Source organism: Rhinichthys klamathensis, unplaced genomic scaffold, assembly GCF_029890125.1.
Source record: "Rhinichthys klamathensis goyatoka isolate OS25496 unplaced genomic scaffold, OSU_Roscu_1.1 h1tg000319l_1, whole genome shotgun sequence".
Taxonomy (NCBI): Eukaryota; Metazoa; Chordata; class Actinopteri; order Cypriniformes; family Leuciscidae; genus Rhinichthys; species Rhinichthys klamathensis.
This window is the reverse complement of record NW_026606835.1, coordinates 940,952-958,260: the sequence shown is the minus strand read 5'-3', so window position 1 is coordinate 958,260 and position 17,309 is coordinate 940,952. Positions and strand designations below refer to the sequence as shown.

The window sequence follows — 17,309 nt, the reverse complement described above, 5'->3', positions numbered from 1 at the left end:
TTCTAAAGACTAAAACAGAACTAAAAATGAATACAAACCATAGACATATTTAAAAAAAAATACAAAACACAACAAAATTACTAAAATGAATTCAAAATAATAAATATAATAGTATCTTAATGTTACTAAAATAATTTATTTTTTTTATTAATGTTGTTAATATTACATAAATAAAAAAAATCCCAAAGAGTTATTAGTGTTATGTGATTTATAATTGTTTTATTATTTATTATTATTATTTGTAATTGTTATTTAAATTATTTTAACACATTCAATGATATTATTTGTTTGATATTGTTACTATTTTTCTGCTTTCTGAAGACAACAGTAATCCCCGTTTATTTTATTCTATTGACTGTCATAGTTTTTAACAGTAAGAAATCTCATATAAAAAGAAAAAGAGATAAAAGAGATAAACAAATATTTTTCCCACATGCCTTTATGCATTAAAATGAATGCCTTTATATTTTAGAAAGGGTATTGAGTATTGAAAATGAAGAAGGCCTGGTGTTTGGGGGTTTCTAAGGGAAAGCACACAAAGAACAGAAGTACAGATGAGTTTAGGGCTTTATTCTGCAGCTCATTAAAATCAGTCTAGCTGGAATGAAGAGCTTTTGGTGGCATCGACATTTAGGAATGACACTTTTCCACTAATGACACTGAAGTCACCAAGTCAAGTTCAGACACAATGTTCAGGAAGACAACAAACGTTTGCAACGGCACTATAATTATGGCCGTTCCGTAATATAATGATATACTGTGGGATTCCAATGAAAACAGGATGACAGTCTTACTACCTCAAACGATGACTCGATTTCCACTTTAACAACTCACTAAATCCACACAGCTTCGGAATAATTATCATAAAACCCGGTTTTCATCTGCCTCTATAAAGCTAGCACAGGTTGTTTTCCTAATTCTGAAGAAAGACGTCGATGGTAAACCAACAGCGTTTCATGATCGGAGGCGCATCCCGCCTGACGTCTCGCTCTCCTTGCTTAAAATGATAAATTTAACAACATGCTTTACACCCTTGTTACTTTTTATTGTATATTTATGTTTTAGTAAATCAACTCAAACTGAAAATAAACCAAGCTGTTGTTGGTAATTATTCACTTGTTGTTGATTTTGTTTTGGACCTTTATTTTCACCCTTTTACGGCGGGTCGTATTTCATTTAAATTTCCATCTCTCCCCCCACTTCAGTCAATGGGGTGCTTTGCCTGTTTTAATATTCAATGCCCCTCATGTTCAATTTGCATCAGACGTCCTAGTATTCAATTTCCCAGAATCCTCTCTGTCCGACATAAATTGGGTGCATGTTGCAGTGGAATGACAACACTGGGATCTTAATGGAGATGTCGATTAGCTGTATATTCAATCTTTTTACCCAACAAATGCAATATTAAAATTGAGCGAACCCACAGCGACGCCACGGTTATGAAGGAGGGAGGTGACGCGTCATAGAAAATCCCTTTTCATGTTCGTTTTAGGAAGTTCAATTTGAATACTTTGGCTTGCCGGAATGACGAAGATTTCAATCCCATCGGCTAGTCAGTGAAGTCTACGTGTCACCCGTTTCTCTTCTTCCGAGGCCTCTTCGTCATTCGCCGCATGTGTCCACAATCTGCTGGGTTGGCTAAAGGCAGATTCCTTGGCGTGGCCTGGCATTTGGGAATCCTCATTAACATTTGCAACATGTGGTTCAGTAGGGCTTCTGGTGAGAGTGCAGTCCGCTCCGTGCTCTTAAATATCTCAGCCGCTCTGCAGGGATAAAGCTGGTATTTACTGCTTACCTACAGCTGTATGAGATGAAGAACATCAGGGGTAGTCGCTCAAATTTTAATCACACTAGCCCCTTTCACACAGCAATTCCGGTAAATTACCATAAAATTACCAGACTTTCCTGGTACGACTTTTCCATTAAACAGTATGCAATATTAGCTACAGAGCAGCAGAACTGATGAATGGAAAAGAAGGAACAGGTAGATGTTTAACTAGCTTTCGCATGCATGCATAAAAACAATTCAAAGCAGCAGAGCTTATCGTTAACTGTTTCGTCAGACTTTATGATTGGCCCAAAGCAAACTTCTTACATCAGGGCATTCTAACCTTGTACGTGCTCGTACAGGTATTGTGCTGAATTTCGACTACCTGCCAAATTATTACCCCCATCTTTGAAGGTGCTACCTGATTGCTTAATCCTAACCCCACCCCCTAATCCTAAACCCACCCCCATACCTTATCCTAAACCTACCTATACTGGGGATTTAGGGGGGTAATAATCTGGCAGGGGTCAGAATTCGGCACAACACTGGCAACCTTCATGAACATTTTGTTCAGACACAGCTTCATACCGGCAATTTACTGGTAATCTTACAACTTAACGGGGCCAAAAATGGGCAAAACTGATTTAATGGTATTTTTGAAAATGTCTGTTTACACACGATATCTTAATGGTAATTTAAAGGGGCTATTGTCGGTCAGAGGAAAAATATATTTTCTAAACCCTGACTTTTGACTGTTTTTGAAATGGAACAGTTTATTAAACCTTTAGAATATATACCTAAGAAACTTGCCTTGTAACCTTAACCTTATGTCAGTCCAATTCTACATGGCTTTCCTTCTTCTGCGGAGCACAAAAGGAAACATTTTGAATAGTGCGCTGATTGCTCTTTTTCATGCAGTCACAATGATTTAGAGCTTTCAAGCTCCAAAATGACTAAAAAGCACCATACAGAATATCTTAAAAATGTTTTACGCGATAATCAAAGCTTTTATTTACTAAAAATCTTGACATCAGATTTCCTTGGTATGTTCATGAGAAAAATAATGATGTCTGATTTACAAAAGAATCGTTTTGAATCCGTTGATCCGGCTCACAGAGCTGCTCTGAATGTTTCTGACTCGGTGAGGTCGAAAGTTCACTTGAGATGAAGATTGTAACTGAATAACGACTTAAATTTCTTCCTTTTTCTCACCTAATGCTATTGCGAAATGCATGACTCGTATGGACTGTTTTTATGATGCTTTTGTCAGCTTGCAGTATAAGCCAGTACAGTTTTCTTTTTGTGTTCCACAGAAGAAATAAAGTCATTCAGGTTTAGAACAACATAAGGGTGAGTAAATGATGACAGGTTTTTCATTTTAAGATGAATGAATCCTTCAACAAAAGCCCAAATTGCAACAAACAGTCAGTCTGACAGCAATCTCAAGCGCATGCAAAAGCAAACATACATGGCACATAAATTCCCAGCCCAGCGATATGAGGTGAAACTCCATACGGAACAGGAACATTAGCTCTCACAGCTTTCATATATTGACCCAGTATGAAAATCAAATTACAGCAGGCTGTTCAAGGCTTAATATTTATGTCCAGACTTTCTATTCGGGCTCCCTGTAGGAAGAGTTGATGAGCTCCAGCTTGTCTGTAATTGAGAAGTGTTTCCAGGTCAGTGTGTGTGCCACTGTGCTCTGGTGTGTGTGAAAGGGGATATTTACTCTGTGAATGGGGGATGAATGGAGTTACAACTCTATTTACCAAAGCCTGTAAAAGCTGCTCAACTAATCTGCTTCACAAAGCCAAGTAGAATCCAAAAGGATTCAGGCACAGCATTACAAAGTTAAATCGTTCTTTTATGCCGTGCCACTGCCCTGGCCATTTTTCACTCTTTCTCTCCCCTTTACAACCTGTTCTCATCCTATGCTGAAAAGATGTAGAAGCATATCCCACCACCCAAGCAGTGTTATTCTTCGCATTTATCCTTCACTTCTTCTTTAATGCACAATTAACTGATTGAAAGCATTATTTTGTCTTCTGATCTTTAAAACATGTATTGCTAAATCGATTCATCCTCGGTTTCTGACACAGAGTTGCCTCATAATGGAACATAAATCTCTTTCGGCCAAATGACTTTTATTTCTCTGTTTTGTGTTGTATTTCATGTTATTTAAATTATTTATTTTCACAGTCTGCTATGTAGATTCATTCTCTGCCAAAACAGCATTTTTGCTCTTATTTGCCTTTTTATTAGGTTTTGTTCCATTGACGTCATTTGCAGTTTCTAGTATTCTCGCCAAGGAAATCTATAATATCTGGAGAAATCTATCCATTAGCATTCCCATTCATCTTAATGCCACTTGCTTTGCAGGCACATGAAAACCTGGAAGCAAACAATTTGAAATCTGCCATCTTTGCTCATGAACCATGCTAACAAGCAAATACATTACCCCTTTTATTTTTCCAATAGTATGTGGTCACTGGAAAAAATGTCATCCATTTAGTGTTAGGCAGAATCTTAAGGTTTTATGCTACTGGTTTCTATGTTTTGTGTTTTCTATAATGCAACGGTTAGTTCTGGTCATTGGATTTGAGCTGTGCATTAGTGACACATTTTCAATGACACAGACATCCCACTCTACTACATTATATTATATTCATTCACATAAGCCGCCTAACACGGGTTTGTTCATTCAATGGTATTCGTGCACTGAAAAGAAAAGTGATGTAGTTGAGTTGTGACGGAATAAGATGCTCTCCTCAAAATCCGAATGCAAGTGGTCACTGGAGACGCATTTGAAATGTGTGATAATACAAGGTGTAATGGTAATGCATCTTGACTGACCACTTGTGATCAGTTCACGGAAAACGCATCTTAATACCAGGCTTTCTCGCTCGCTTGATTTCTGGGATATTGTATACTTTGCGGGTGTCAGGGAGCCGCTATCAATAAGCGGGAGACTTCCGGAACTTCCAGTAAAGGTGCAATGTCTGGTGACACCAGTAGGTGGCGACAAGTGACTCTTTTCAACCGATATGTTCAAAATACTGCTTCATTCAATCGTGATGAATCATTGAATCATACATTCAAGCGAGTTTTAAAAAATCACCCCCTATACCTCATTCACTATTCCCTACATTAGTCCACTAATAGTTCTCTTGAAGGAGTGAACGGGTGAGCATATTCTTTTGAATTAGTTTGAAGATGAAAAGATCTATCTTAAACTTTGTCATGGAAACTACCCACATTGAACCAGCAGTTTGGACAATGGATGGGTGGATGATTCAGCTGCGGTCGCCATCTTCTGGTCAGATGCATGAATTCATTTGGCAGGCGACTCTCACAGTGCATTATGGGTATAACGGTTGAGCGTACATCGCTTGTACACTCGTTATTGCAGTGCATTGTGAGATTGAATGAGTGCACTTGATAACGTCCACTTTGGTTTCGGACACCACTACAAATGGATGTCCCCTCAAATAGTGCCCTATCTAAGGGCATGGGGGGAAATAATGTTTGCAATATCACAATCGTACTTAAATGACATTATGTAACCAAATGTTGTCTTAAATACACCAATGCACATTACATGGCATTACACCTGTCGGACTCCTTGTTTTCATCTGCTTACATGCAGCAGAGCTTTCATTGTTGAGATATAACATTTTTTATTGCACTGTTCTCATCATACAGCAGCCGACAGTTTATTTATTGCCATGTACCAAACTAAATAGCTGGGCAAATAGGCTTTAGTGAGATGCTATTTTCTTTTTGCTTGCGACATCAATGTAGTCCGAGTGATGGTTGTTTTATTGTTTTTTCCATGGCAGTCTTCAGTTCTGTGTTATTTATGCCTTTTTACCGTCCAAATAATTAATCAGCTTCGACACAACAGGAAAAGAAACAGCTTTTAATTACTTATGATGAAATAACAAATTATGTTGGCCTTGTTCCCAAAAATACTGGAGCCAGTGCCTGGTAATTCATTACAGAGAGAGAGAGAGAGAGAGAGAGAGAGAGAGAGAGAGAGAGAGAGAGAGAGAGAGAGAGAGAGAGAGAGAGAGAGAGAGAGAGAGAGAGAGAGAGAGAGTGTGGGAGGGAGACAGGGAGCTGTGAGATATGAGCTCTGTTTTGGATTAAATCAATACACATGCTTTGTTCAGGTGTGTGTGTTGGCGTCTGTGTTATTGCGTGAGATCCTTTGCGATCCATCAATACCTGCTCAAAAGATTGAGTGTCAGGCCACAATGGACATTGATGCACTTACAAATCAACAAACACTAATGCTTTAGACACTGGTTGCACTTGTAAATGAGCTAAATTTATCATCCTCAATCCTTAAAAAATTAGTTTGAAGCGGGACTGATATAAGTAATTAAAATTGAGTAAATTTGTGGAAATTTGTAAAGGAGAGGAAAACCTAGTAGACTGCCTACACAGGGAGCTGTCTTCTAAGGTAGTATCCTAACCTTCACTGAACCTCATAAGAGAATGAGTAGCTCTGCTTCCTCACACAATTGACTAATAGAATATGATTTTGGTATGTTGGTATTAGCATAATAGCTTAACAGAGTGCAACAGTTGGGTTCTGGAAATAAATATCCCATTATTATTATTTTCTCAATAGGAAATTTTGTATGATAACTTAGAAACTTTAAAGGCCGACATACTCTCTGAGCTATATACAGTATATAATTTTCATCAACATCAATCAATAGTTTTATATTTGTCCATCGCTTTAAATCGGACTGTCATGTGCAAAGCTTCATGTGATTTATAGTTCTTTACCTCATTTAGGACATTAAGTAGGATACATCATTTTGTACTTTAGTCTTTTTTCTTTTCTTTTTTTTTATTCATCAAAGTGTGTACTATTGTGATTCACCTTGTGGCTACTTGGTTTGGTTCACTCTTAGTTCAACTGTTAAACAAAGTGGATGGATAGTTGCAGTATTGAGTTTGTTGCGTTACATATTGGGATTGTCTTTTCTACAAAGTAAGCCTATATATGTGATGTTGTCTTAGTATTTTGATCCAAAGAGGTATCATGTTTCCTATACATTTTGAAACAGCCTTGGCCTTAAAATGCTGCCTCCGTTGGCAGCTTTCTATTTTTTGGAATGTAGCATTTGTGTACGTACACGTTGAGTTCGGTGGATGGACACCAATATGCGAGACCTCTGTTTTCCATTGCCACCCCGTGAGCCTGTTTTCAGGCAAGCGAAGCGAAATTCCTCAGAAATGAATTCTCACCGAGTTGGTAGTGGCCTGGATTTCCCAGAAGACTTCCTGCATCTCCGGGTTTCAGTTCTACTCTTGACCACAGAGGGGAACACTCGGAATGAAATTAGACACTTCCCCGCAGAGAACTACAGCCCCTCTCAGATAGACAGACACAGAGAGAGAATGGACTTTGGGAGAAGGGGAAAAAAAGAAGGTTAATGTTTTTTTTAAAGGAATTGTTTATCCAAAAATGAAATCAAACCTTATGTCTTTCCTTCTCCTGTGCAAAAGAAGGAACTCTATGCATTGTTTTCTTTTGCATGCAATTACATCAAATACAATCCTCCAAAAACAATGCAAAAAGCACCATACAATTGGCCATATACCTTTTTCTGCTAGTCTTCCGAAATCATACAATAGCTTTTTCTGTGAGAAAGAGATCACTATTTAGCTCTAGCTCTTCTTGGCATATTTATGAGATAAGTAGAGATTCATTCATCCATCTGGATTGTGAATGAATCATTCTTTTGAGTCAGATCTTTTCAAATGAACTGTTTGGTTCACAAAAAAACCCTGATTGATTCTTTCACAAATCAGTTTTCAAGATCAGTTTAATGAAAACCAATTGTAAAATTAAGTGATTAACGACCAATTTGTTTCTCACACTTGTGGCTTCGGAAGACTATACAGAAGACTCTATTTTTTTTTATTTTTTTTTATTCTTTTGAGTTCCACTGAAGTCATACAAAATGTCACTTTTGGGCAAACTTTCCCCTAAGATAAAAAGAAAGTGTGATGGGAAACAGAGTCAAGCAGAGGTACCAGAAAAAAAAATGACTTGTGAGTGAGTTGATAAAGAATGATGTGCAGGTAGGACAGAAATACATTCAGTACCAGCATGGCAGAGTGCTGTTTTTCAATAAGCACATTAGCTCTATATTTCAGATTAATGCTAACAATTAAATGACACATAGGAACAACACTTTTATCAAGCCCCGTGGATGTGGACGGGGCACTATGCATATTTAATCTGAATAGCCTGCAATAGAGACCATTATGGCCGTGTAATTACGGTAATGCTCTAACAGGGTCTTTTGTTCCGAGTGCTGCATTCACTCTCATGGGGTCCAGTGTTTGTTGGGTTGTATATATTTCTGTCCAAAGAAAAGTTGCAGCATTATCATCTTTCCCTGTTTCTTTTTTCTTCTGCTGCTTCCTCCCTCACGCACTCTGGGTGAAGTGATTTCTTACTCACCAGAATGTTTCTCTAAATAAGAATGTGATTTGAAGCCACCTGCTATCACGTACACACAGCCAAACCTGCCTTAGTTCAGTCGATTTTAAATTAACCGTGACATCAGGCCCATTTTCTCACCGGGTCAGACCAACAGAACGATTATCGTTCTTATCCAACTATCAGACTGAGTTGTTTTCAATTGGAAAGGGTTAACTGGGAGTGAGGGGGTTTGTTGTTAATGTATGCCTTGTGTGTTTGCAGCTTCCATGTGTATGTATCCAACGAGTGCATTTTTTGCTTTATTTATCCATATGTGAGGTAGCACACGAGCTGGTGTGTGTGTGCTCCAAATGTTACGGCAGATCCACTTCAGCACCAGCGTAGCATTAAGCGCGGTTGCAGAACATGCAGAGGATTTGGTGGTTCTGGTGGGGCTCTGAGTTTATCTAAACCCTGCAGGTCCTCTGACAGTTCCTCAATCCCCTTGCAAATTATCATAACAAGGGCATGCAAAATGAAAAAACAAACAAACAAAAAAAAAACAATTAAAGTCCAAACATATTCACTAAAACAAGGATTTTCAGAGCAATCTGTAATGTAAATTGGGAGCTCACCCTCTTTGTAATGGTAGACGGGCTTTCTACTCAATTCAAAGGAAATTTACAATACCACTTTTTGAGGAATTAAATGTTTTTTGTTTGTTTGTAATTTCTGTGGCTTACATTCTTGCTCAAAACTTGTCACTTTTTCTCTCTCCCGCAGGAATCGGACACTTCTGTGGTTGCAGTGAGACCCCACAAGCTCAGACACAGCTGTACATGGAGACCCCTAGCTGGGCAGGTGAGTGTGTTTGTGGAGGTCATGGACCAGATATGTTGTTTGGATGGGTAGATGAAGATGTGTGTGCGTGTGTGTGTGTGTAGAATAAATCATGCCCATTTAAAGTGGCACATGCCCCGTCTAATTTTTAAATGTAAATGTTAAATGTAAAAAAGTTCAAATGTAGCTTCGCCGATTTTCAACCCGCTTTTTTTTTTTGTTACAATGTCGGTAATAGCTATATGTAAATAGACAATGTTTACACGTTCTCTGTGTTATCTGAGAAATTCACATTTATTTGTCAGCAGAAGACTTTTGACAACTTGTGAAAACTACAGATTACACTTCTGCATTTTTGTATCCCCACCCCCGGACAGTCAGATCGTCAGAGGGTTATTAACAGAACAGTTATTGTAAGGGTAGGTTTATCACTGAAAATTGTACCGTACTATGTCTACTCTTTAAACAGCATTTTGGTAAAAATGGAACACTTTTGCAACAGATTTCTTACCTGTAGGCCTACACGACAGCATTTTGCTTCGGTAGGGTGGGCGGAACTGACAGAACGGTAGTTTCTTTCAGTTTTTCCCCTCCATTTGACCTAAAACACTGTGTTCATAGTCATCGAGTTTGAAATGTTTACTACAAACATGGAGTTTTTTTTTTTTTTTTTTTTAGATTGTCTGTCACTGCGTTCTGTCCGTATTTACAATTCTTTGCAGCCTTTAGCCATTACAACTCGCTGGATCATTCACTAGAAACTGAAAGTAACTCACTCCCGCTAAATGTTTACTCTTTGAATTCTTGCACCCCTGAACAATATAAGTTATACCTAATATATCATTATATCTAATATATCGTTATATCATTATACCTAAAAGTTTGCTAAGAAGTATTTCCTACTAAAGCAAGGTGATATTTGACTCTGGCAAGCATATACTAGGGGACTGGTGAGAGTGGCCATAGACGGCAACATGCCCGTGCATTTTGGGTGTTTAATTTTTCCTATCTATCCTATTGGAAAAGTTTTCTCTAGTCAGGTAGCACTGATTTAAAAAAAAAAAGATCACCTTTCTACTGTATAGGCAGCCAACTATTATTGAAAGTCCTTTGGATAAATATTTGATGATAAAAAAAACTGAAATTTAAACAGAATATGATGGCATAATTGACTCACTCTCTTGTCGCTCCAAACTCGTAGGACAAAATGTCAAAGCTTCCTCTTTTCCTTCCCTTTTCATACTGAACAAAAGCTGTACTACTAGACTAACACATCTTGTTGAAAAGATTTTTTTTGTATATTTTTTTCCCCTTTCGCCTAGGGCACCAAAAGAACCTGAATGCCACTTGTGACCCCTCAATATATAGGCGCATGATCAACCTGGTTTTGAGTTATGTGTTTTCAAGAGTAAATGGTGCTGTAAGCAAAGGTTAGATTGAAATTGAATCTGACTCTTCAATTCATGGGGTGGATTTCATATTTTTTGCACAATTTACATTTACAGGCTTTTTCTCTCGCTCCTATATCATCCTTATCCGCTGTATGTCTCAATGTCATCGTTGTTTTCCGTCTGTCTGGGGTGTTTCCTCTGTGGATCAGTTACATTACTAGAAACCTGGTTCAGATAAAGATTAGGTCTCAATCATTAATATTTGCATATAACGTGTACAGACATACAAAGATTTTCCATCACATTCGATGAAAATATGAAGCTTGTTTTACATTATATATAACATACATTCATATGTGAGAGTGTGTGTGTATAGCTTTTTAAGTTTTTATATAATATAGTTATGCATATATACATTTGTGTGTGTGTATAATTATGAATATAAATAGGCCTGCATTTTGGAATTTTTGGCTTGGACTAAGGACATGAGATGTTTGATGGTTAAGGTATGATGCAGTGTAAGAGTGGCAGTGAGTGAGTGTTTGAATGTGTGTGTGAGTGGAGGTGGTTTTGAGTTTACTATGCCAATCAGGTCATTGCATGGCACTCTGTATTTTTGAGTTATTGTGATTGTTTACTTTTGTTTTGTCTTGTTCTTTCTGTTGCTGCTGTAACACCTTAATTTCTCCTCTGGGAACAATAAAGGAAGTCTGAGTCTGATGTAAAGTAGATATATTATGAATGCTTATGTGGTTTGTCTGAATGCCCTCAGTTGTTTCTGATATTCTAAATTTAGAAAGTGTCAACTTATTCATACATCATGATTTCTGCTTGAAAATGTCTGCATACAAGTTTTACCAACAAATATGTTTGTATGTTCAGTTGGTGAATAAGACCCACTTTATTTACGTTATGCATGAAAGCAGAAACCTTCCTGATCTTACCTTCCTTTTTTCCTGAGTAGTGCAAAGCTGCCTTAAGACTGAAATGACTGATGCAGTTACACCTCTGGTGTGTGTGTGTGTGTCCTTCACAGTAGTGGTTCTCAACTGCGGGAATAAAACAATGCTAAATGCAAAAAAATTAATTGATTAAATGATTTGTAAGGATAGCAAAATTAAAACTCAAAAGGCTTATAAACTTTTAAAAGTGAGGAGTCGATTCCCATATCCAGTTGTTGATATCAAACTCTACGGTGTCATCTGTCACTATTGAAGCTCGCCAAATTAGACAGATGCCAGTGTGGGCAGGTTGCATGACATACCGTTATCCTTGATAGTGCACGATGCAAGATAAGAGAAATAACTATAAATTGCTTATTTTACATTTTGGTGCCATGTTGGGAGACCACTTGATGTCCAAATTAAAATTTGGGTCCTGAACCAAACTAGTTGTGAATTGCTACTACAGGGCTGTAAATGAGCTTGTGTCTTTAAACGTGGAGTAGAGAGGAGAGGGCCGGAGTGAGAGAGGAGTGGTTTAAGTAGTGCTGACGACAGGCCTTTGATTCTGAGCATGCCCATTAGAGGGAGCCATAAATCCTGGGCTCTCTGGACTGCCTGTGTCAGCAGTCCATGGAATGAATTGATATTAAACGCGACAAAAAGCCTCTTTAATTCTGCCTCCACCAGCCTCTCTCTCTCTCTCTCTCTCTCTCTCTCTCTCTCTCTCTCTCTCTCTCTCTCTCTCTCTCTCTCTCTCTCTCTCTCTCTCTCTCTCTCTCTCTCTCTCTCTCTCTCTCTCTCTCTCTCTCTCTCGCGTCTTCTCTTCCTTGCACTCTCTCTCTCTCTCTCGCGTCTTCTCTTCCTTGCACTCTCTCTCTCTCTCTCTCTCTCTCTCCTCTCTCTCTCTCTTTCACTCCATTTCTCCTCTCTGCCTCCCCCTGTTCTGGACGGTAATTGAAAAGAGGGAGGAGAAAAAAAAGCCCAGTGAAGCCAAGCCTGTCATCATAAAAACATCTGCAATTACATCCGCTCTATTCATTATTTATGAAAGTCATTAATTAAATATTACTCACAAATAGCAATAGCATTTTCCTCCTTTTTTACCCCCATGTTGTCTTCGCAATGGGCACGTTTTCTGCCAAAACACCACAATGCCGTCTGCAGTAAACATTTATGTTTAGACATTAAGAACGATTATGAGGTTTATGTTAGCGCATTTGCGCCGTGGCCAATCCCTGTGGTGGTGGACTCAGAGTGGCCTTTACTTTCTGACAGTGGCGGAAATCTCCTTCTTCCACGTCGCCGTTGTCACCGCACACCTTAGTCCTGAAATAATGGAGATAACTTGATTCACTTTCAGGCAAATGGGATATTCTAAAATGGCCTCCTTTCTCATTTTTATTGGCCTGTCTAAAAATGTCCCGTAATGAGAAGAGGAAGTGCTGTCACAGGATGACATCACCCCCACACATGATGTGCTAAAACTGTAAGCGGTGGGATTTCAGGTGCCAAATTGATAAGTTAGACCTGTTATTCCCAAAATTGTAAAGATGAGGAACGATACATCAAATGAGGAGCTCCGTGGCGTGACGCTCTTTTAAAACGAGCCGGATGACATTCTAAGTAGGGAGCCGGGCCGCTCTGAGAGCACCGACCAGCGCCAGGTACAGCTGTTGTAACTCTTTCACTTAGCGGGGCCCCTACGTGGAGGCTCTCAGCCGGTACGAGGGGCCGCGCTCACGACACATACGTGATGGATTGAGTCGGGGAAAGCCATCATCTGGTCGTGCACGCGCGTGCTGTGCGAGGTGGGCCTAGCGTGATTAATGATATTTGCCTGGAGTCATCGAAAGCTGGATTTAAGTATTTCGGATTTAAAGTAACATTCGTCTCTATTGTTCACAGCGAGAGAGGCATTAGTCAAATTCAGCCACGTCTCGGCAGACGACGACGCTCCAACCCCTGGAGCACGCTGTGTAACAGTGCGGTTGTCTCGCTCTCGCGTCGACAAATTATTCATGCAATTTTCGCCCGTTTTGTCTGATTATCTACAAATCTCTCTCACAACTGAGTTTATCATCCTGCCAAAATCATTTATTTCTCAGTAGTATTTCCGCTGAGTAAATGTTTGATGAATTGCTGTCATTACGCCTGTTTTTAAAGTGCAAATATATTCTGCCAAATATAGGGCTTTGTTTATCATGGTAATTTTGCACACAAATTTTTTTTTACACTTTTCCATGTTAAATAAGACCTCTAAACATGACAATATCTGCTGGATCAGATCAAGTGATTTTCTGTATACAGTAAAACTTTTCTTTTTTTAAGCAACTATCAAGTAATTTTCAGTAAACTACCTTTTTTTTTAAAGTTAAATAATAAAGCCTCAAGGCCAAGTTGTAAGGGCATGTTTCTTTTTTTTTTTTTTCTATATTTTGAGTTCCACGTTCCCAAGGTGAAGGGCCGTTGATGCCATTAACAGAATGGACAGAGAGAGGGAAAAATCCCTTGTGACAACTGAGTAATGAGATGAAATGATAGACCTGGCTCGGGTCTGGCACTGGTATTTTGTAACTGTAAACGTCCTGAACTCAGCATTAAACTGACCATCTGATCCAAGACTAACAAAGATCCTCAAGGTTAAAGACTCACTCTTCCCTCTAAAATAGAGTTCCTTAAATCGCTTAGCAAAGCATAATTTGTGCACCGTGTTTCCTTTGGCTCAAATAAATCACTCTGCGTAGATGGCCAAATACAAACGTCCAAGTTCGACTGATACGAACGGACTTACCTTTTTTCGAGCACTGAGCCAGATATCAGCCCTCTCTGGTCAAATGTTTTAAAAAAGCAAAGGGGTGAAAGAGCAAAGATTGCACCTGACTGCCTCGCCGCTCTGTTTCTGTACGTCTGCAGCTTCTGCGGATCTGTCAATGGAAATCCAGTTGCCGGGAAAGCGTTCAATCTTAACTCGGTTACCTTGGTGGATAGTGGCATCCACTGTATCCACTGCTGCCTGTTTGAGCTGTTTGTTTTAGGCCTAAATCACGGCAGATGGGGTGTGTGTGAGTGCACCGTGAGGAAAATATACATTTGGAATTACTCAGAGCCGACGCAAAGCCTTACTGGGGACTTCAAAGAACAGAATATTATAATTCATGCTGTAAAATATTGAGAACCAGGGGAAATATGCAAAAGAGTGCTTACTCAGTATCTGCCCTTTTTGCACACCACTTATTTAGCACACTGTCTTGCAGTGTTATTGTGCAACAGGTTTTAAAGAGACAGTACGAATTTAAAGTTTTGTGGTCATTTACTTGGCCTCATGCCATTCAAAATCTGTATGAATTTCTTCCTTCAGTCAAACACAAAAGGAGATATTTTGAAGAATGTTCACAATGCTTTCTTCCAGAACAAAATTGGATGGTAAACACAGCTGTCAGTCTCCCAAAAAAACAAACAACCATGTGATTAAAATAATAAAAACATCATAACGTGATATGATATGATATATTGCAAGTCTTTTGAAGTTGTATGATAGCTTTGTGTGAGGAACAAGCAGAAATGTAAGTTATTTACTAGATATTTTGCTTGACATTCTTCTTGCTTGACAAAAAAAAAAAGAATCGTTAAAAGTAAAAAAAAAAAAGTAAAATGTCCACGGAGTTTTTAATTTTATTGATTTAAATCACTTTTCTAGGTTTAGAAATCACACTTTAAAAAATTTAATTGGGATATCTCATAAACCCAGTTTTTTAAACCCTCCACAATTTAAAGCTGCAGTCCGCAGTTTTTCCTCTGTCGCCATCTCTGTTCGAAATCTGCAATTGCAGTTATTCGCGGAATTATCATCTTGTACTTCGACACCCTCGACACGGCACAGCGCGGATGAACACAATGTTTGGGGAGAATGTGCAGCTGTCAGTCACCGCGCCGGTGTGGATACTGGCATTCAGAATCACAGATTCTTCTTTTTGGAAGTATGACCAACATAATAATTTTCACCGGAAAATGTAATCTGAACAAGTAAGTAACATCCACTTTTGTTCTGGTTCTGACATTGCAGTAAATCACGCTGATTAAATCTAAAAATCGCTTATATCACGCAAAACCGTGCAAATTATACTTTGTTCTCAAATTGTTAATGTTAACAACGTCAGCATTGCATGACTACATGTAATGTCCTTCCGGGCGATATGTATTCTTGTTTTCGCATGGGCCGGTTGCAGTCTCTTTTTTTCTGTAGCCACTCCGAAGTCCGAACGTAGTCTTTTGCATTTTACAGCGGGTGAATCTGTTGTTACTGGTGATTGTCGTTTGAACCTTTCTGCACCTGCCATCAAAATGAAAAGTTTAATTATATCAAGTGCTGTGAGAAAAGGCTGTAAATCTCCACCTCCAGCATCCTCACACGCAATATAGCCTACTAGCCAAGACTCCTTCTTTATATGTACAGATGTGGCGTAATGACGCAAAGACATCGAATCTCCCGCGGAAATCCACCAGTACCACTGGAATTAAAAACATTATTACAAGCTTACCGCTTTGAATCGAGCTAAGGCAAGCAGAGAGTTTTGAACACTGGCTAGTTATGTATTTTCTCAAATATGTATTTTGGATCATTTTTAACGCCAAAAAGGCTACGGACTGCAGCTTTAATATTTTGGGGATATTTTGTTGCCACTTTTTTGCCACAAGCCCTAGTTAGTTTCTGACCCTGGTCACCATTCCCTTTCATTGTATGCAAAAAAGCACCATAGACATTCATCTATAAATATCTCCTTTCGTATTCTGCAGAGAGAAAAAAGTCATACAGGTTTAAAAAGACATAAGGGTGAGTAAATTAATTTAAATGTTTTGGGTGAACTGTCCTTTTAATGTTGCACCCTCATGTACATTATTTGTCAGTAGTGATGTTTTATTATGCCTTGCTGTGGCTTGCCATTGTGAACACCATGGAGGGCAATATTGGAAACACTTTGGTTATAAAGGGGCTTTTCTCTCACACTCACCCTTACAAGTGCTCTTCAAATGAGGGCTTTCTAATCGTAATTACACCCGAGACTGTTTGGCTTGTATCAGCTCTCATCAGGAGCCCCTCTGGCCAAATCACAGGACTCAAATCAGAGTCCCAATGACACGCCTTTAATTAGAAAGTTTTGATGTTTTAAAATGCTTCTTGGACAGGATCGGGGGTTCTTTGAAGCATGGAGACATGACATTGATTATCGAAAGATGTCTCTCTGTCAGTTGCTGCAAGGAAGCGCAAACAGGAGGTTAATCTTAGCTAGAGTCCTATCCTCTGTCATACAGACGAGAAATGATTGCGATGTGGTTGACATGCTGTGATACGCATGATACGTTATAGTCTGTGATCATTTGATTAGCAGTGTTGTAGTCAGGATTATTCAATGTTAAAGGAACTGTTCACCCAACAAAATGAAAATTCTGTCATTATTTACTAAACCTCATGTTGTAAGACTAAGACTTTCTTTCTTCTGTGGAACACAAAAGGTGAATTTTGATACAATGAATTCATAATACAATAAAAGTAAATGGAGATCATGGCAGTCAAGCTCCAAAATATGTAGCTCGTTAAAGGGATAGTTCACCGAAAAATGAAAATGTATTCACCCTCATGTCGTTCCAAACCTGCAAGTCTTCGGAACACAAATGAAGATCTTTTTGATGAAATCTGAGAGCTTACTGTTCCTACATTGACGACCTCATTGCGGAAGCTCAAACGTGCTGCATAACACACGAGAATGAACCTAATTGGTTCTTGAGGAAGCTCAAATGTGCTGTGTAACATATGAGAATGAACCTCATTAGTCGAGTGAACATGCTTGAGCTCCCATTTACCACAGCTGATGTGTGAGTTGATGAATGTTTATATGTGAATACAAGTGAAATACATG

The 17,309-nt window shown here is 38.8% G+C and overlaps 1 protein-coding gene across 1 annotated transcript in view; it reads left to right on the top strand.

The window, feature by feature from the left end:
* The window catches only part of rbfox3a (RNA binding fox-1 homolog 3a), a 296,882-nt gene that overhangs the window by 69,412 nt on the left and 210,161 nt on the right, over positions 1–17,309 (top strand). Inside the window, 2 exon segments of the mRNA XM_056271415.1 lie at positions 9,003–9,033; positions 9,036–9,080. Of these exon segments, the coding sequence (XP_056127390.1) occupies positions 9,003–9,033; positions 9,036–9,080 (76 nt within the window).